Source organism: Fukomys damarensis, unplaced genomic scaffold (genome assembly GCF_012274545.1).
Source record: "Fukomys damarensis isolate Sample0158 unplaced genomic scaffold, DMR_v1.0_HiC HiC_scaffold_27, whole genome shotgun sequence".
NCBI lineage: Eukaryota > Metazoa > Chordata > Mammalia > Rodentia > Bathyergidae > Fukomys > Fukomys damarensis.
Window position 1 is genome coordinate 4246864 of NW_022900939.1, and position 21234 is coordinate 4268097.

The 21234-nt window shown below is 36.5% G+C and overlaps 2 protein-coding genes across 2 annotated transcripts; both read right to left on the bottom strand.

Moving 5' to 3' along the window:
* Window positions 1-1503: 1503 nt before the first annotated feature.
* Window positions 1504-2664, bottom strand: LOC104851176 (olfactory receptor 8K5-like). Its single transcript, XM_010608352.1, has 2 exons — window positions 2544-2664; window positions 1504-2321 (listed from the first exon to the last, which is right to left on the bottom strand). The coding sequence occupies exons 1-2, from the start codon at window positions 2662-2664 to the stop codon at window positions 1504-1506; spliced, it is 939 nt and encodes a 312-aa protein (XP_010606654.1).
* A 12236-nt stretch (window positions 2665-14900) lies between these two features.
* On the bottom strand, window positions 14901-15842 carry LOC104851177 (olfactory receptor 8K5-like). The gene has a single exon (XM_010608353.1). The coding sequence runs from the start codon at window positions 15840-15842 to the stop codon at window positions 14901-14903; it is 942 nt and encodes a 313-aa protein (XP_010606655.1).
* Window positions 15843-21234: the final 5392 nt, after the last annotated feature.

Below are 21234 nucleotides of genomic sequence, written 5' to 3' on the forward strand. Positions count from 1 at the left end.
GTATGGGGGGTGGAGGGGGTTGAAGGGAGGGCAAGGGAATGGGGAAAAAATAAGAACCAAGATGGGTTATGTAAAGGTGAATATTCCTAATGATGAATGTCATTATCTCATATACCTAAAATGTACCAATCAAACTAATGAATTTAAAAAGTATTTCATGTTTACTTAATGCCTCAATTATGATATAGATTGTTTTTTCTTTTAACTGTAATTAGAGTTATTTAAACCTATTTCCTGCATTGGTTTTTATTGTAATAGTGACTTCCAATAAATTTCATCCTCATTTTGAACTCAATGTGCAGCTCTAGCTAGACTTCAGCTCTTAGCAACCCTCCTGCTTCAGCTTCTTGAGTGTTGACATTACAGATGCGTCAGTACTCCCATAATATATGCTAAGAACCTTTAAAAAAAGAATTTCAGACAGAATTTCGGGTTAACATTTCCCCACATTTTTTGCCCTGCCGTTTCTTTTCCCATTAGAATTAAAATTATACTATATTAGGCATCTTGTTTTTCTTCTGCATAATACTGTGGCTATACTAGTAATTTTTGTTCAGTGTCTTATTTCTCTACTGCATTCACTTAGGAAGGACTCTAGTGTGACTTGTTGAAATTATCATCTTCACCTTTTTCATGAATAATCAGAGGCCATAATAATTCAATAAATATTTATTATTAATGTTATATTGTGATCTTCAGGAGTCCCGTTAGTTTCTTTCCATCTTTAATTTATTTCCCATAACAATCGTGTTTCTGTTAAATAACTCAGGATATTAAACACATCTATAAGTGAGGTCCTAAAGCACTTACTTGCTGATTTTATTGCCAATTTCATGTCAGGATTTAGTTACCTCCCAGATAGGTCAATGATTTGTAATTAAAAGTGGAATATTATGTAATCATGTTAACATGTACCTTGCATTTTTTGATCTATTTTCCTAAAAAACATTAAATATGAAAGAACACTACTAGGTGTTCTGGAAATAGAACAAAATGCCCCACATGCTGGCTTTTAAGAAATCAAATATTTGCCTGAACAGAAACCCACATAATCCATAAATATGCTGTATAAATGCCAGAAACCTATATTTTGAACTGTAGTTTGAGATTTAGTATGTAAAAACAAAAGCAAGATTTAATAGGGAAGTTCTCAAAACCCAAACCACAGCAATAAAAGCAAAACAAAAATAGATCATTCATGTACAATGTAATATCCACTATTATTTGAAAAATAAAAATTTCCAGAAGAAACAACATTGAATAAATAGCAGAGAATTTGGGGGGAAAAGTGACATTTAATTGGTATTTAAAATTTGAGGCTTAATTGGGGTGGAAAATAATGAAATTTTCTATACAGGTATATTGTAGTGAATGCTGCCTGTGGTGAGAAAATGTGTCTCCTCTCGATTAGAAGGGCTGTCAAGTGAAATGCTTTTTTAGTTTTAGTTTCCCAATCAACATTGCCTTTTTAGTACTTATTATGCTAGCATTCTACACGAAACACTAAATACAAACTTTAAACTTATTCCTGAAGATCCTGTAGAAGGCACTTTTTACTTCTTTGTTCCTAAAACTGTAGATCACTGGGTTTAGCATGGGGATCATTAAAGTGTAAAAGACAGAGGACAGTTTATCAAGGTCAGAGGACTGAGCAGATTTGGGCTGCACATACATGAAGAAAAGAGTCCCGTAGAAGACCACCACCACGGTCAGGTGAGAAGCACAGGTGGAGAAAGCTTTTTTTCTTCCTTCTGCAGAATGCATTCGACATAAGGCTAAGAGAATCATAAGGTAAGACAATAATACTACCAGGAAGGAGGATGTCACGTTAAAACCTGCAAATAGATTGATCATCAATGCTACTTCTCGTCCATTTGAGCACAGCATAAGTGATAGAGGAACATCATCACAGTAGAAGTGACTGACCTGAGAGCTACAGAAAGTAGATGTAAAAGTCTTAATAGTGATCAGCAGGGCAACAAAACTGCTATAGAGGTACGGAATGCCCAGGAGCACATGACAACGTGTCTGGGACATGATGACGTTGTAGAGCAGAGGGTTGCAGATGGCCACATAGCGGTCGTAGGCCATGGCTGACAAAACGAAAAGTTCACTGATGATGAACGTAACAAAGAATGTCATCTGTGCGGCACAAACGAGATAGGAAACGGTATTTTGACCCATAACAAAATTCACCAGCATTTTGGGATAAATGGCGGTGGCATCTCCAAGGTCAATGTAAGCCAGGTGTCTGATAAAAAAATACATTGGTGTGAGTAAGTGGGAATCCAGCTTGGTCAGAATGATCATGCCCAGGTTGCCTGTAACTGTAATCATGTAATGATGAACGTAACAGAATGTCATCTGTGCGGCACAAACGAGATAGGAAACGGTATTTTGACCCATAACAAAATTCACCAGCATTTTGGGATAAATGGCGGTGGCATCTCCAAGGTCAATGTAAGCCAGGTGTCTGATAAAAAAATACACTGGTGTGAGTAAGTGGGAATCCAGCTTGGTCAGAATGATCATGCCCAGGTTGCCTGTAACTGTAATCATGTAGATGATGAGGAAGATCCAGGCAAGGGGGAGCTGCAGCTCAGGCAGGCTGGAGACTGCACTCAGAATGAAATTAGTTGGCACAGTTAGATTCTGTCTCTCCATGAGGGTCAGATATCTGTTCTGAGGAGGAAAAGGGGAAATGCCGTGTGTGTCATTCAGAATTGGCAAACAGATTTTAATACTCGTGCACAAAATGGAAACATTTATTGTAACATTCTGTCTCGTACTGATGTCTTCTTCTGATTCTAATTATTTTAGAAGGAGTATAATTTTCTCCTTCTCTAAATGAAGTGTTCATGTGAAATACATGAATAGTTTCACTTGTTGAAAGAGTCAGTAACATTTGGAACAAAACTATTGTCAACAAAATCATATTAGTGTCAATGTCGAAACATTAGCCTTTATTTCATCTATAGGATGGAGCAAGTTTTTTTTCTGAACATGTAAGAGGGTTAGAAAAATAGAGTAAAAGTTGAAATAAAAACATCTTTGTATTACAATAATACACATTGCCATTAATCAACCCAAAGACGTACCATTTTGTTCAAACACATAGATAGTATCGTTCTTGCTACTCTGGGGTTTGGTTCTGACAGTCTCCTTTCATGAATTGTTAAAGAGGTGTGATAAATAATTGATAAATGCTGCTGCCCACGTCTATGCCATAGATAGGCAGGCTCGTAAAGTTATTATTATTTTTAGAGGTTTGACAAAATATTTTGCTTTGTAAATTAATTAATTAATTAATTGATGCTTTGAGCCCCCAGGAGTGGGTCCAGACCTTCTACTTGGTGCTAGGATGCATGCTGAGACAAAAAACTCAGAGACAGAGCTAAAGAGAAACAGACAGGGAGCTGGTATGGCCAGTGCTGAGCAAACAGCAAAGACCTTAAAGGCCAGAGCTACCAATATTAATTAGTGACCCAGCCATGGTTAGGTTTGACAGGGTTGTGGTCACTAGGGACATGTTGCTGTTGTAGACAATACTTGCAAAGGAAGAGACAAAGCGTTTTTGTGGTAGGCTGGGAACAGAGTCTCCCTGAACTCAGCAAAATATTTTGTCAAACCTCTAAAAATAAGACACATAATCCAATCAATTAAGCTCACTTTTTCTTTACCTTCTGAGTTGCATTCCTTCTTGCTTTAATTGAAGTCATAGTGGATTAAGGTCTACAGGCATTTGTAGAGTCCAAGTTTAGAGAACTGAGGTAATGATATTTTATTTGGTGATTAGTGTGTATGTTTATAATGTTCAAATTTAATATTATTTATCATTGATAAATTCTGCCTTCTCTCTCTCTCTCTCTCTCTCTCTCTCTCTCTCTGGTACCAGAAACTAAACTCAGGACCTTGCATTTGTGAGGGAGGTGGTGACACTGCTGAGCTAAATCCCCAGCTTCTGGCCTTCTTACATAGGAAAATGTACCCACCAATATCTGTAGATTTGTCAGTTTCATTATCAAAATTAGTTAATTTATATGTTGTTTTCACTATTTGTAGTAAACGTTCTTAAATTCTTTTTTATTCTCCATGAATATTTACATTCATTACTGAGATTGTAAGGATAATTTCACTTTGATTTACTGAAAGAGAATCCTCTACTACGTTATATTTTAAGATGTAGATTTATTTTTACTCATATATGTAGGTTTTATCAATACACATGGATTTTGAGTGTTTAATTTTATATACTTTATATAATTAAATAATCACTGTAAGATGTCAGATTTTAATAAGACTGATATTTTCTTCATATCATTTCATAACATATGCTGATAGCTTTTATTTCTGCAATTTCATAATGGAATAGAGTGTGGCACTGTAATATTAAAATATTTCAGTAAAAACCCTTCATTTCACAAAATTGATGTAAGAAGACTATAAATCAAGCAGAATTGATGAAAGTTGGGGAGCAGTTTTAGCCTAATCTGTTGAAATCTCTTACAATCACATTTAGTATCAACTCAGTGAAAACCTGCAACTTTCTCAGTAAAATTTTCTGTGGAGGAGAAATGGAAAACCAAACGTTCTGTTCTATGAATGCAGAATAGAAGGATTGTTTATTGGGACATTGGGGTCCCCTGCACAGACACTGGGTAACAAATTCTTGGAGCCCACCACAAAGTTGCCAAGCACAGCTCAGAGCAGCTGCCTTGCAGAGCACAGCAGATACCAGTGGGCAGGAGATCTGGGGATCTGCTATGTTGATGTCCATCTGCGTTTCTGAGTCAGGAAGTGGAGCTGGGCTTGTGTCTCTTCTCCGCGGTGCAGTGGTCGTGGCTGCTTCCTTTGAGTCTCATTCTTCTCAGACCTCTTATTCACTCTCCTGGACCATAAATTGTTTCCTTTTGAAACCTTAATTTTGAATTTGTAAGTTTCTGGGATCCACCATCTTAGCGTTTTACTATAGAGTAGAAGATGAGTTTGATTGAGCAAATCATCCAGAATTCCAGGACTGATCTTGTGAATGCAGAGTACTTAATTTTCCCCAGTAATGCTAGATCTTTTTCATTCTATCTCCAGTTTAGTTTACATTTTACATCGCTGCAAAGCTATAGAAATTTCTTCACCCTGTGCAGTTTCCATCTATGAAAAAGAATACCTCTGGGCTCTTCAGAAATATCTCATTGTGCGCATTTTAAATATTCCCACTTGGGTGTCCACTACAGCAAGCAGAGTACAAAACTTATGCAGAAGATTTAGTTTTTCAATCTCTTTGCATGCTTATTTTAGTTAGTAATTATTTAAGGTTCAGGGCTTTCTTCATCATGTCAAAATGCTTAAAAACATTTATATATATTTTTTCTGTATACTGAGCATTGGTATTATCCAGTATGAAAAAATAGAGCCAGAAATAACAAAAATGCAAGAAAAGACTATCAAAAACTAAGATATCTGCACATTTATGCTTGTGGCCTACGTCACTAAAAATTATTTGCACTTTATGAAATTTCACCTTCAAAATCTTATCTTTAAATATTTTTTCTAAAAGAGAGCTATTTTATATCTATTAAAGAGATATTTCAACAATAAAATGTTTCATAAAATATAAGTGCAACTTGTCTTATATCTGAGAATCAAATTAAATTGTCTTATTTTACCTGGAGATCCTAATTTTAATAGACTCTAAATTATGAAATCAGTGATTACACTTTATTTTTTCCAACTCCTTTTTTTTTTCTTGCTTTATCTATGTCACCTTAAGTACTGCCAAGTCAGATAGATTTAGGTTGGGTTGTGTTCAGTTCATGGATTTTTATACCCCAAATAAAATACTTACTGAGAGATACTTATCTGAAGCACATTATTTCACAGCAGAGACACTGAATTTTGTAGTGCATTTAAAGGAATCAGCTGTCATTGGCTGTATCTGCAGTACAAATCCAAAGGTAGCAGAGGCTTGTGAAATGCAAGCAAGTGTCAGAAGCCAAGGCAGTTCTTACCCACCTCCAAAGAAGAGTCAGATTCCTCTCTCAGAAATCACTCTTGGAGTTTGGATAAGAATTTAAGGATCCCCATCCTTCCTGTGGTGCTCCCTGAGGAAATAACACTTAATTCACCCACTATAATTCACTTACTTCATTATATCTACACCGCCTGAGAGACTTACAATCTGCGCTGGTGACACCCCCGTGTATTCCCCCTGGAGAAGGTGTCAAGGAGACTCAGGGAAAGCAACAATGTAATTGGGCAGAGCAGTTCCGTGGAGACTTCAGAGATTTTGAGGAACTTGTTCACCCACGTATGTGGAGTAAAACAGCAGAGCAGCAAAGCGGAAACTTTCACCCTAGTTTACCCCTGTGAACTGGGACAGTTCCAGCATCACCAGGGGATTTTAAATGATGTCATCCTGTCACTTAGGATTATCCTCTCTCTTTAATACAGCGTAGGCAGTAAGTTAAAAATACGTCATTTAGCTCTTTGTGTGAGACAGAGTTTAAGAAGTTGCAAAGAGGGTAACTGGAACATATGAAATTAAAGCCCGATCTGTGAATGAGTATGAGATGTGTTGTCTTTAGGCAAAATCTTGACAATTATGATGAACAATGATTTATTACAATGTCTACGCAGCAGCTGTATTTGCTGAGATGAAATCCCACTACTGTTGGATACTGTTCAGTGAAATGCTATTGAGCGTACAACCTCCTAAATACAATATCACGCATGTCCCACATTTTAAGCATGAATTCTTCCTCTTTGGTTTCCATTTGTAGAGGAACTGGGGCATTTGCACAATGAAACTTGGAATTTTACAGAGAAAAATATTCAATTTTGAAAAAAAACCAATTTAATGTTTACCTAATAGCTAACTCATGGTGTAGATTTTTCCAGACAGATCTCACTCGTGCTTTTCACCTCCCACACCATAGCTCTTCGGTCTTGAAGAAATTTCCCACATATCTTACCTCGAACAATATCTCGTCATCCTCAGCCATTGTTGCTCTAAATTCCATTCTTGCATTTTTTTCTCTGACTTGAATTTCCTGTCTGTGAAATCCCACAGTGTATAACCTCCATTTTGTTTCATCTTCTTGGCATATTTTTCTAATTGTGTCCCTGTTATGTCTGTACTTTTATGGATTCCTCCATTGCATAACTATTTAAAAATTCCTAGATATTTCTCCTTACGAGATATTTTTGAGTTTAGGATTATTTCGTTACATCTATTATAAACACCTTCTGTTAACAAAATCATTACTCTTTCTTTTAGAAGATGTTTTGAAATTTCTGGATCATAAAGTAGATGCATAAATAAATTGAGAAGAAACTGACATCTCCAAACTTATTGCAGTAGTTTATATTATTACCAGGTTGTCAAAGTCCTATTCTCCAAATCATCATCAATATTTCATAAATAAAGGAATATTTAGTATTGAATTTAGAAATGAAAAATAGCAGGGGATAATATATCTCATTGTTTTTTAAGCTTTTGTATACTCGCTGTCCAGGGTAAGAGCACTTTTCCATGCATGTGCATGTATCTTGCTTTACTATGCCCACTTTTGTTTTATTAGATTCATTTTGGGAATTATTTTTATGTGATTCAGTTCAGCCTAAATCAATACTTCTACTTTTCAGGTATTCTTTCTAATAGCTGTGCTTTATTCGTTTTTGTTTGTAGGTCCTTGGCACCAGCGAGGGTAAACTGTCTTGCCACAGCCCACCACACCAACAGTAGGTATTTTGTGAGTAGTGTTCTTGTCGTCTGCTGCAGGCTCAGTGAGTCCCGCAAACCGTGAGCGTGAATTTCAACGCGCTGAGGAGCAGTGGAGCAGCGGGCGACTGATGACGTGGGGGTTGGATGTGCGGGATGGATCGGGACGGACCGGGCAGGAAGTCAGCACAGTCTCTACTCAAGATCGGGAGCACGGAACCCTCCCGACTGAGAAGGGAGCAGCAGCAAAACTCAGCTTCGATTCCCACTTCATGTTTTTCTATAATTTTCACGGACGTCTCAATATCAAGAATTTTTTTCTCATCGAGTTTATTGGTACATTTTAGGGTATACAGTACAGTTACATTCATCATTGGGCTCTTGCACCTTTACATGGCAGGTCTTGGTTCTCATTTTTTCCCCATTCCCCTGCCCTCCCTGCAGTTATATTTGGGGCACGGTGATTTGTGGTATGGACATGTCTGAATTTCCTAACTACCTATAACAGCGCGGATTCAGTTTGTTCTTTTTTTAATGAGAAAATAAACATGGTTTCGCTCACACAGAAAATTGTGTCACGCTGGTGGCTATACAAACATGACTTCATACTTTTAACATTGCTAAGTTCCTGGAATTTATCTCGCACTTAAATGATGCGGGGTCATTGAATCGGACGGAATTTGCATAGGGAACATAGATTTCCCTTTCTCTGTGTCCTTTCTGTAACGAATCCACATTTTCTTGTGGCTGTGGTGGTAACTATTGCACCTTCTTGTTCTTTTGGCCAGACAGACTGTGGGCTCTTTACGTCATTTCTAACCTCAGGAAACCGCACACTGCTCATCACAAGCGCCTCCATCGTCTGCTCTTCCACCCCAGAGGATGTAAGGGTCGCTGCTCTCCACATGCTTGTCAACAGCTATCTTTTGTCTTTTTCAGTAACAGCTGCCCTCACGCTTGGGAGGGGATATATCATCTCGCTTTTTACTCGCATATCTTTAATTTCTTAGTGATGTTAAGAACCTGAGTATGTGTTGACTGTTTATATGCATTTTTTTGAGAAGTATTTATTTGGGTCCTTTGGCCATTTAAATGACCTGGTTATCTGATTATATTATCCTATTGGTTTTTGTGAGTAGTGTATGTATTTGGAATATTGATCAATTAGGTAGTTTGCATATATTTTGTTCACTCAGTAGGCAAGCTATTCATTTTGCTTGATTGCTTCATTTGCTGGGGAGAATCTTTTTCATTAGATATAGTACCATTTTTTATGTTTTCTCTTGAAGCCTTAGCTTTTAATGTGATAGCAAAAAATTGTTTACAAAGCCAGCGTCAATGAGGTTTTTCAGTATTTTCTTCTAAGGGTTGTGCGGTTTTAGATAATATTCCATTTAAATATTTGTGTAGCTTTTTCTGTGTGGGGAAAGATAAGGTTCAAATTTTGTTCCTTTGCATGTGTAAATCCAGGCTCCTAGCACCAGTTATTGAAAAAGCTGCATTGTTTCTAATTTTGGTATCACTGGTTAAAATGAGCTCAGATGCCAGCTGCCTCTCAAGTGCAATGACCTGAGTTCACTCCCTGGTACCAGAAAAAAGAGTTTTGTTTTTGTTTGCATCTATTTATTGCTTCCCTATTCTGTTTAGTTTGTCTATGTACCTGCTTCATTCCTACGAAACTTGGAAATATTATGTGGAATCAGCAAGTGTGATATCTCTAAATGTTTTTATTTCTCAGAATTAATTCTTCTATTTGCAGCCTTGGTGGTTCCACATAAATTTTAATATTATTTTCACTATAGTTGTAAAGAAAAGCAGTAAAATTTTGGTAGGAATGTCACTAAATCTTTATATTATTTGAGTTTTATAAGCAGTTTAACAAAATGCATTCTAACAACGCATGCAAAAAATCGGATGTCTTCTCACATACGTGTTTTATTCAGTTTATTTCACTGGACTCTTAGTGATGCAAGCATACAAGTCTTTCATATCCTTGTTTAAATTTACTTACAGCTTTGCTATTATATTTGGAAATTTAGCACATAAAGTGCTTTCTTGGTTTTCTTTTCTGGATACATTCATTATTTAGTACAGAAAATGCAACCTATTCTACGTAGATTTTACCCTGCAACTTTTCTAAGTATATTTACTAAACCTAACAGGTGTTTTATTTTGTATGTTAACTTTTGGGGATTTCTCCATATAGGTAATTTTATTTTTCCTTTCTGTAGCTGTATACTTTTATTTATTTTTCTTATATAGAGTATTGGAAAGTATTGTATTACTGTCCATTTCACTCCTCATGTCTTCATATATAAATGTGCAGCGGTGTTGGGGACATAAACATTTACAATTGTTTTAATGAATTGGCACTTTTCAATTCTTTGTTTTTCCCGTAAAGTTTATTGGTAAGTTTTATGTATACAATACATTTACCTTTACCTGACCTATCTTGGTTCTTACTTTTTCCCCCTTCCCCTGCCCTCCCTTCCACCCCATCCACCCTTCTCTGTTGACAAAGACTTTGTTTCTATTTTTATCTTTTCTCATATTTTTTCTGTTCATTTCTCACCTTTCCCCTACCCCTCCCACTTCCTTTACTACTTTAGACCTTTTCTTCCTATGACACAATATCAATATTACATTTTGATCCTTGTTTACACTTTTAGTTTTTCACACTAGAGAAACTATTTGGTATTTACACATGTGTATGTTATTAATTTCATTTAGGAGTATGGCCTCAATGTACATCCACTTAGCTGTAAATGTCTCTAGTTTTTCATTCTTTATGGCTGAGTAGTACTCAAGTTTATAAAAACAAAACAAAAGCAAAAACACATTTTCTTTATCCAATCTCCAGTTGATGGGCAATTGGAGCTTTTATCATTTACTTCTTTTATATCCAAGTCAAATGTTAGGAAGTAGGTTTAATGTAATTTTATGACTACTTTTCTGTCATTCTCAATGAGTCTTCTGTGTCACCTTGATATATCATGGTAGAAACTTTATGGAAGTGGCTGAAAGTTTGAGAACCAAAATTCTTTATTCATATTTTTTAATGAAAAACAACCTTAAGTCACACGATAAAAACAAAATAAAATCCCTAAGATTATTAATGAGGAGACTTAAATTCAGAAAATAATATTCATTTATCCAAGGACACGGGTCCATAGATGTTTCAGTTTGCTTTTAATGAGTTCCATATTCTCCTGTATTTGTTTTAAATCTCGGATCCTTCTCAACTAACATTTCAAGAAAATAAATGACCAAATCGCTGAGAATTATTTCACAATTTTTACTGGCTTTCACAAGGGGGACTGGTAGGTGGCAAAGAATTTAACCCTGTGCTTTTTGGGTTGTTCCTGGTGACTTATGCCATTTCCTTGGTGAAGAATCATTCTCTTACTTCAGCTCAAATCCAAGTTCAACACACGCATGTGCCCCTTCCTCAGTTGCCTTTTATCTAGCACAGTGGAACCCATGTTCTTTTCTACGTGCACGTGTGTACGGCTTTTGTTCTGTGGGGTTTTCATTATCACAGAGGCTTCTTGCTCAGAAGTGGTTCGTGACCCCTGAACCCCTGTGACTCTCTCCATCCCAACGTGTCCTTGTTTGGCAGTGGCACAGGTATGCACAGTGTGCAGTGCTGCTATTGGTCCTCTGCAGGTGGGCAGTTACCCCACGGACGCACACACTGTGCTCGGGACACTGGCCTGTTGTGGACCCGATGTTGTAGACCCAATGTTCTGTGATTCTGTGCTGTCACCTTATGATATCACCACAAATTTAGTTTTGGATTTTAATGTTTCCTGGAACATTGCCTTGCGACTTTCTAAATTTTGGCCATTTACCTCGTGTTTATTAATTTTGCTCTTCTAAGAGTCCACTGAGCAGGAGGCAGAAACTCTTCTGCCTCACGCTGTACCCACAGATGGTGTTGTGGTATCAAAGCCTTTTGGATTTGCTTTCATTCACTCAGTAGCTCAACATGATCAGAGCCAGAGTACTTGGCATTGTGTTATCCTTGAATTAATGTTCCAAATTTGATGAAGCTGACACAAAATGGTACCAGTCTAAGAGGGAGAAGTTTATTTCTGTTGCAGACTTCTCTTTTGTGCTACAGAAACATCATCTGTTATGAATGGTCCTCAGCAGATTTCCTCCTGCACATATTATCTAGCAGCATAGTATCTAGCAGCTACTCTTTACAAAATTCTCTTCCTCAGTTTTCATTTCTCAGTGTGACTTTCTGGAGAGTGAAATTATTAAATAGAAACACTTTTTCAAAATTCTGCATTAGCATGTTTTTGACTGTTTAATTAATGTGAATGCTTGCCCCCTAGGCTCCACAATTTATTGTAATTCTGTTCAAAGTTTTACCGCCATCCATAGGTTTGGTGATGTCTTCCTGTTTGAGTAATACCATTAATCTAGAATGGCCTAATTAGCTTATATTACTGAATCAATTCATTAATTGATAAAGTATACCTTTCATGAATTCATTTTCTGGTTTGGTATGTTCTAGAGATTCATTGCTCTTTTTATATTGTGTTGTAAACAGTCGACAATTATACATTGTGTATTCATAACAACTAAGGTGATTATTAGAGGTACCAGCAGGCACAGTGTATCCTGATTACCAAGATCTAATTAACTAACTCATTCATCACCATTCATAGTTAAACTACTTGTGCAGGTTTGTGAGAGCTGGGGAGGGGCAAAGACTCTTCATATCTGTTCTCTAATAAAATTTCAATTGAGCAATAAAGGACTACGAACTATGGTCACCATATTATACCGTGGATTCTAAGGAACTTATTCATCTTATAAATCCTCACCGCCCCCCGCCTTCTCTTATAAGGGTGACATTGGTGAAGCCAAAGAGACAATATAGGATAGTTGTTAAGAACACAAAATCTAGAGATAGATCACCTGTCTGTGAAATCTGTTTCTAAAATCTAGTATTTTGGTAAACTATATCTGCTCACCTTTCCAAATCTTCCATGATGGAACTCTTACAACTTCTCCCAAAGCTATTTTGATTACTTCTCTAACACACAACTAATGCTTATGATACAGTACTCACTCTCAGTAAGTGTGAGAGTGTGGTACTGCCTGATAGTTCTGATGTCTACCTAAAACTTCATTTTAGAGACATCAGCAATTTGGTAATATCTATTTGCCATTGCCAATGTATTTTATACAAAATAAAATCTTTTCACTTAACTTGTACACCCTATCCTTGTGCAACTCAAAAAAAGATCAACAAAGCAATAAAACAATAAAAGTCAATGAAAATATAGCACATCAACATATTGATTGAAATTTAGAGGCCGGGCGTGGTGGCACATCCCTGTAATCCCAGCACTTGGGAGGCTGAGGCAGGAGGATCACTGTGAGTTTGAGACCATCCTGGGCTACATAGTGAGTTCCAGGTCAATCTCAACTACATAGTGAGATCCTGTCTAAAAAAACAAACACAAAACAAACAAACAAACAAACAAACAAAAAAAGAAGAAGATAGAGACAGAACCCCCCTTTGAAAGAAGGGCAAAGAATTAATTGGTTGAATTAATGTCCTCTTAATAACACAAACACAAAACCTGAAATATATCTCTTAAAGGAGTGATTGCTTTTTCCAGATAAAAATCCATGAATCCAAGCAGTCAGTTACACAGTGAGAATAACTGGGAAAACAAAACAAACTTAAGAGGTTTTATAAAAGTGTTAAACATTTTATCTTTTATGTTGTATCACCTGATATCAAAGAATGGGAAGACAGAGGAAAAAGTTAGGTACAATCAGAACCTATGAATTACTGAATTACAAAATATATTCCATTGACAGATCTGAAAGGGAAAAAACGTATTCAGTAGAAAACGTGTGACCACAATGTTGGAAATAGTTTACTCTGAGCTTACTCCTATGACTGAGTACGTAAAGTCTTCGCGTACCCTGAATATAACTGGCATCAGGCACAATTACAAATTTGTCCAGTTAAAAATATGGAGCTTCAGTCGAACTTGACGGACTTGCATATAATCAGGTTATGAAATATGTATGCTCATTGGTCAATGTCAAAGAAAGTGCAGGGCTTCGATGACCCATGCAGAAAACTCAAGTCCCATAGAACGCTGTGGCAGCTGCAACCCGTAGGGCAGATTTCCAGGTGGAAAAATCCTTGCAGCTGCCTGAGGAGCTCTCACCCTGAGAATGGTTATGAGAATAAGGAGATAAGACATAAGGGCATCCCGAAGAGAAAACACAATGAAACATTGAACACATAATAATCAGAATTATCACCTCTAATTCATGAGTGTTGAAGCACAGCAAACATAGTAAGGGCAGACTGCCTCAGGAGAAAACACAGAGGACACGATTCACACAGGATGACATACAATTTTATGGTTACTAGGAGAGGCGGAACACAAAGAGGGAAGCAATTGCTGGGAGCATCTAACAAAACCCTCTGTGTCTTCACGACTGTGTAGACAGCATTACAAGGTTACAGAGGGAAATCGATGACAAAACAAAAAGATCCCTAATGATGAACACAAAAAAGAAATATATTTTTTTGTGATTCATAAGAAAAATTACCAACATTTTGGGTCCCACAATAATAAGGTAGACAACAGCAGTAAGAATGGTGTCTGAGCTAGTGAGCTGGTGATGTTTTATTTCCTAGGGTCCCTTTGAACCTTACTATCTGTAAGAAATTCAGTGTGTTTATATTTTTGTTTTGATTCAGAAAACACAGTTAAAACAGATTAAGGAGCATATCTGTCCACCCCCAAACTGACAGAAACAGACATAGTTTACAGATGGAGAATTTCATACGTGTTCACTCTATCTGCAGACGACACATTGACTCAGAACTAAGGAGTGAAGGAGTGCTAAGAAAAAAAATGAGAATCAAGACTTGTCATGTAGAGGTACAAGATCCCAACAGTGAATGTAACTGTACCGTATCCCTAAAATGTACCAATAAACTCAATTAAAGCTGAAAAAAAAAAGAAAGTCACATCCAATCGATGTTTAATCGAGGTTTAGCTTAGCTAAATTGAAAGAACAATCTGCTTGTATGTTCTGGAGCTAAAACCTGTGCAGTAGTTTTTATGAGAAATATTATCATGTGACATTTGCCTTTATTATAATTTGTTATAACCCTATGCAATACTGAATACTAAACACAAAGCTTGCATCGCTGCTTAAAAACCCTATGGAAAGCATTTTTTACCTCTTTGTTCCGAAAGCTGTAGATTAAAGGGTTTAGCATGGGGATCACTAACGTGTAAAAGACAGAGGCCAGTTTATTGGTTTCCAAGGAATTAGCAGATTTGGGCTGCACGTACATGAACAGCAGAGTCCCGTAGAAGACCACCACCACCGTCAGGTGGGAAGCACAGGTGGAGAAAGCTTTCCTCCTTCCCTTTGCAGATTTCATCCGACAAATTGCTGAGAGGATCAGCACATAGGACAGAAGAACAATGAGGAGGGAGGAGATCAAATTGAATGCTGAGAACAGCATGGTCAACAGCTCTGTTTCTTGTGCCTGTGAGCAGATCAGAGGTGACAAGGGGACAACATCACAGTAGAAGTGACTGATGATGTTAGAGCCACAGAAGGTCGATGTGAAATACTTGATAGGGAACAGTAGAGCCTGAAAGCTACTGTACAGGTAGGGAATGCCCACCAGCGCCTGGCAGCGTGTCTGGGACATGATGGCGCCGTAGAGCAGAGGGTGGCAGATGGCCACGTAGCGGTCGTAGGCCATGGCTGACAAAATGGACAGTTCACTGACAATGAACATGATGAAGAAGGCCATCTGCAGGGCATAGGCATAATAGGAAATGGTATTATGATCCACAACAAAATTCACCAGCATCTTGGGACAAATGACAGTGGAATTGCCAAGGTCAATGATAGCCAGATGTCGGATGAAAAAATACATGGGTGTGTGCAGACGGGCGTCCAGCTTGGTCAGAATGATCATGCCCAGGTTGCCCACCACTGTGACTGTGTAGATGGAGAGGAAGATCCCAAACAGGGGAAGCTGTAGCTCCGGCAGCCTTGTGAGTCCCAGCAGAATGAAGTCAGGCGGCCCTGTTAGGTTTGAGTGTCCCATCCGGGTGATACAGTTCTATGTGTTGTAGGAAGAAACAGGAGGGGTTATTAACTGTCCCACTGCACCATGATCAATGCAAGATTTATAGAAAATTTGAAATTTTAATTCATTATCAAGGCAACCCAAATAAATTCTACATCTGAATTTGAAATAAGGATAAATGATAACATACTCCACCTCCCAAAGTTAAGGATCCATACAAAACACCTAAATTTTTATGATGTAAACTTTAAATACAATGAATGAAGTTTGAAACATTTCCACTGAAGGCAAAGCCATATAGGGAATAATCAAAAGAGTGACTTTATTTCTTCTGTGCAAAAACTACACAGTTTTTTCTTTGTAAACTTTAAATTTTATGAATTTAAGTGAACCAGTAAACAAAATAGAACTGCTTTGATTAAAGATACCAAAGCTGATTTATCTTAATTCACGTGGATATTCTACCTGCGACATTTTGTTTATGGTCACTGAAAACCTGGAGCTCTGTATGATTTTTAACTGGAGTAAATGAATATCACAGTGTAGCAAAATAAAGGATGAAATTATTAGTGTAATCCAAACCCAACTTGAACCTGGGCAGCTCTCAGGTCCAAAGCCTCTGAGCTCAGCGCAAATGGAGAACTGGAATTTAGTAGCACTGCAGTGGCGATCTCGGTGTCTACCCTGCCTTTCTGATACAGGGAGTGGGTCCTGGGGAGGAGGGGTCCCCGGAGTTTGCTTAGCTACTTCCGTGTCTTCCTCCAGGATGAAGGTGTCTACTCTTTCTCCATTGATTGCTAGTCTTATTTCAGATCCTTTCTTCACCTTCAAATAGAAACCCCAGCCTGTCTCTTTGAGAAGTTAATTTTGAATCTGAAATGTTGCCAGGGCTGATGCCCTAGGTTCAATGTCAGAAACAAAGATCTAAATTATACAAATTGAATAATCTTATTAAAAAGGATGTTTCCTTTGCATTCATTAAGTAATACTTAAGATAGAGAAGCATTTTTAAAACTCAAAAATATTTTATCCTTATGCTTCAATCCTGTGAGATGCAGGATTTGCTGTGTCAGCTACAATGTAGCTCTAAGGGTATCTGCATGTTTTTACTCTGAATACTGTTGTGTGAAAAAAGTTACTATTTCCATTTTGCGATCTGGTAAATTTGTTAGGAGGAATTTCAAGTTCAGCAATTTCTCCAAAGTTCTGTAACTCTTCATTTTTTCCCCTCATTTGTCAGTTTATAGTAACTATTTATCAAAGTAATCTCATAGTAAACAACCCAGTAGCAAAAAACCCTAAGACAAAAATTTGCAAATTTGTGTATGCAATGTCATTACATAAAAATCATTGAATTTATAAAATATGACATAGTAAATACTTGCATTTATAAATATTGCATCATATATACATATTAAAATTATACTTGTCATGTATTAGAGATTGCATATTATATACATACTACGATGGGCTATTCTTTATGTGAAAATCAAATATAACTGGACATCTCATCCATGTGGAAATCTTAATCTTAATAGATCCTAGGAAATAAGATTTGTGACAATGTTTCAGGTGTTTGTAATTTCTTTTTCATTAGAATTTCCAAATATTTATATCAACTTTTGGAACTCATTGATTGAGGATACACATTTTATTAATAGCACTTAAAAGTCTAAAAATACCATGCTACAACAGAAACCCTAATTGGCAAAGCAGGTAATGCTTTTTGCCCTGTATTTGAAGAAATCTTCTGACAGTTCCCACAGAAGTCTATGCTCAGGAGCCTGAAGTAGTGAGAGATCATCAAAAAGAAAAATAATTTCTACTCACGTTTAGTGCTGGATTAAAATGTTTTTCATATTACACATAGTTTTGCTTTGCATAGGGAGAATTTATGGGTTTCTCCCTCTTTTGCTGTTCCCTGAATAGATAATATTTAATTCATCAGATCAGTATGCCAAATCTTCTGGCTTACTAAAAGATGCTTTCATATACCTAGTAATGATTTAAGAACTCAGCATATTGTCCCTTGAGAAAATGTAAGGGACATCTCAAAGGGAGGAACAAAAATCATAGCTGATCTGTGTAATTCTCTGGAGACTTACATGCCTTAAAGGTATTCACTCACAATGAGACAAAAATTAAAGCTCAAGAAATACTACACATGGATAGAACTTGTATTAATATACTGCATTAAAACAATTTTAATGAGACTCTGTATTAGGCATATATATAATTCATTTTAGGTACAGTCACTTGGATAAAATCAATGTAATCTTAAAATTAAAATCTAGTGTTAAATAAACATTGAATCAAGGGCCTCTTTTATGATTGAAATGTTTCTCAGGACTATGAAAAGTTAGGTACAGAGAAACAAAGATCTAAATTATACAAATCAAAGAGTCTTATTGAAGAGGATGTTTGGTTTGTGTTCATCAAGTAAAACTTAAAGACAGAGAAACATTTTCAAAACTCAAAAATATTTTATCACTATGCTTCATATTTTGGGTCTTCACTAAAAAAAGAGGCGGCACGCGTCTATTTTCCTTTGTGTTCAATGCATTTCAGAATTTTCTTGATTTTTTTTCAATTTTTAAAATTCTAGCATATTTGTGAATCATGGAATTGTCTCTCAAAGCCCATTTGATCATTACCAGAGATAGAAGGAAGTCAAATATTTCTTTAAAGTTAGAAATTATGTGTTTTCATGATATAAAATCATAGTTCAGTGGGGGATTTAGCTCAGTGGTTCAGGAACCTGTCTCGCAAGCACAAGGACCTGAGTTCAATCTCTGATACTGGATAATAAATAAGTAAAATTATAGTTTGATATATTTTTAGTGTTCTAGGAACTTACCCATATACTTTAGCTCATATTTATTTTAACACAACATTTCAGTTAATCCATATCTTTTCTTTTATTTTTCTGTATTCAAATTCCACAGATCTGTCAAATTTTGAAAAGTTAACTCACTGCCTTTGTATATAAATGTGAGTGTTATTTCCCCAAGTTCAGATAACAATGTTTTTTCTGCAGTGTCAAATCTGCTCTGAGGAAATGAACAACAGAATAATTATCGACATTACTACATTTTAAAAATTAATTTTATTGGCACATTTAAAATATATAAAATAAAGATCATCATTAGAAATTTGCACCTTTACTAATCCATCTTGGTTCTTATTTTTTCCCAATTCCTCTGCCCTCCCTTCAACCCCTCCATCCCTCCATATTTACAAAGAATTTGTTTCTATTTTTTCTTTTTCTTGTGTTAATTTCATTCCCTTCTTTCTTTTCCCTTCGCTTCTCACTTCCCCGTCCCCTTTGTAACTTTTCTTCTTATTTCACTTTAGCTCTTACACCTTTTAACCCTTATTTACTCTTTCAGTTTCTCACACTGGATAAACTATTTGTTATTTACACAAGTTTGGCCTATTTTTTTCATTTAAGAGTATGGCCTCAATGTGCATCCATTTACCTATAAATGTCTCTAGTTTATCATGTTTTATGGCTGGGCAGTGCTCCATTTTATTAAAAAACAAAATAAAACAAACAAAAAACCTACATTTTCTTTATCCAGTCTCCTGTTGATGGGTAATTGGGTTATTTCCAAGTTTTAGCTAATTGTGCTGCTATGAACATGGGTCTACATATATTATTGTGGTGTGATTCTTTAAATTCTTTTGGGAAGAAACCCAGCAGGGAGATAACTGGGTCAAATGGGACTTCCGATCCTAGTTTGAGGTGTCTCCATACTGATTTCCACACTGATTTGCACCAGTCCACACTCCCAACAGCAGTGGGGCAGGGATCCGCCTTCCCCACAGCCCACCAGCATTTGTTATTGGTTGATTTCATTTTATAGCAACCCTTTCTGGGGTGAGGTGGAATTTCAGTGTTTTTTTCATTTGCATCTCTTGAATTACCAAGGATGTTGAACATTTCTTCATATGTTTATTTGCTATTTCCACTTCTTTGAGAAATCTTGAAGACATTGGCGTAGGAAAAGGTTTTATGAACCAAACCTCAGTTGCCCTTGAACTAGTACAATCAATCAACAAATGGGATCTCTTCTTACAAAAAGCTTCTGCACAGCAAGTGAAACAACCAACACACTATGAAGAGACAACCCACAATGTGGGAAAAACTCTTCATTACCTCTTCCTCAGACAAAGATCTACTATCTAGAATATATAAAGGACTTAAAAATGTCAGACCTCCCAAATTTAAAGACCCAATCCAAAAATGGGCATCTGAAATGAACAGACATTTCTCACCATTACTACATTTAGCATTAATAATTGAGTAGTTTCTTCATTGTAAATCTGCTTTTCCTTTTAATATCCATGTTTAATCATTCAATAATTGTGAGTGATCATAACTATTTCAAAGTCCTTGTGTGTTACTTCCATAATCCCTATTGTGATTTATCTACTACCGGTAATTGATTTTTTTTGGGTGGGTACCAGGGATCCAACTCAGGACCTTGTGCTTGCGAGGCAAGCATGGCACCACTAAGCTAAATCTCCAGCCTAGTTTCATTGTTTCAAAAAAAATGAACAATTGATCATTTTTGATGGCCCCTTTATTCTTATTGTGCAGAATAATGCCCACTATATATAATGCATTGGAAAAGTTATTTTGATAGACCCATAATTCTCCAAATGGATTCTTCATAATAAATTCTAAATAGTGACATTGGCAGTCCAGGTGGAAAACAGGTAACCCAAAAGTCACAAAAGTCCTTATATTCTCTTGTATATGTTCCTGCATAGATGAGTGTGTGCGTGTGTGTGTGTGTGTGTGTGTGTGTGTGTGTTTCCTTGGAAACTGCCTTTACTAGTGGTGACATTCGTCTTGTTCCTCTATCTACAAAAAACACACCTGGCTTAGTCATATCCACCCAGTTAGCATGGGTGATGTACAGTTCTGAGTTAATAATTTTCAGTTATTGTTTCTATAATATTTTACCAAATTCAAGAATAACCCCAAGGTGCTTGCTATTTTTCAACTATGTGTGGTATTTTAGTCAATTATGTACTTTAGGGATATATGCGAAACACGGGAAATTCCACTGTCCCTTGAGAAAGAGAGTCCTTCCTAACGTTTCATTTGCTGCTCTATGTTATACGTAAGCTGTGGTGGGGCTCAGGAGAGGCTGGCAATATATATGTTGGTGTTGTTTGTTTGAATTTGTCCTCATAGAGGAAAAATGTTGAGGTTTTATTTATTTGTTCATTGCTTTTTTATCTATCAGTTGTTAACGTTTACCTATAATTATTGTATCTTCAGCTACATACTCTGAAAATATTTTATAACTCTGTATTACATTTCATCTTTCATTGAAAGTGGTTCTTAGCAAAGAACAAAAACTCAAGAGAAGGGCATGAAATTTCAAAATCCGAACTT

Bases quoted from the DNA above. Each gene is read 5' to 3' on its own strand.
- LOC104851177 (XM_010608353.1), bottom strand. From the start codon at position 15,842: ATGGGACACTCAAACCTAACAGGGCCGCCTGACTTCATTCTGCTGGGA.
- LOC104851176 (XM_010608352.1), bottom strand. From the start codon at position 2,664: ATGGAGAGACAGAATCTAACTGTGCCAACTAATTTCATTCTGAGTGCA. The intron at 2,322-2,543 runs GCAACCTGGGCA...TTACAGTTACAG, and splicing joins CTACATGATTACAGTTACAG to GCAACCTGGGCATGATCATT.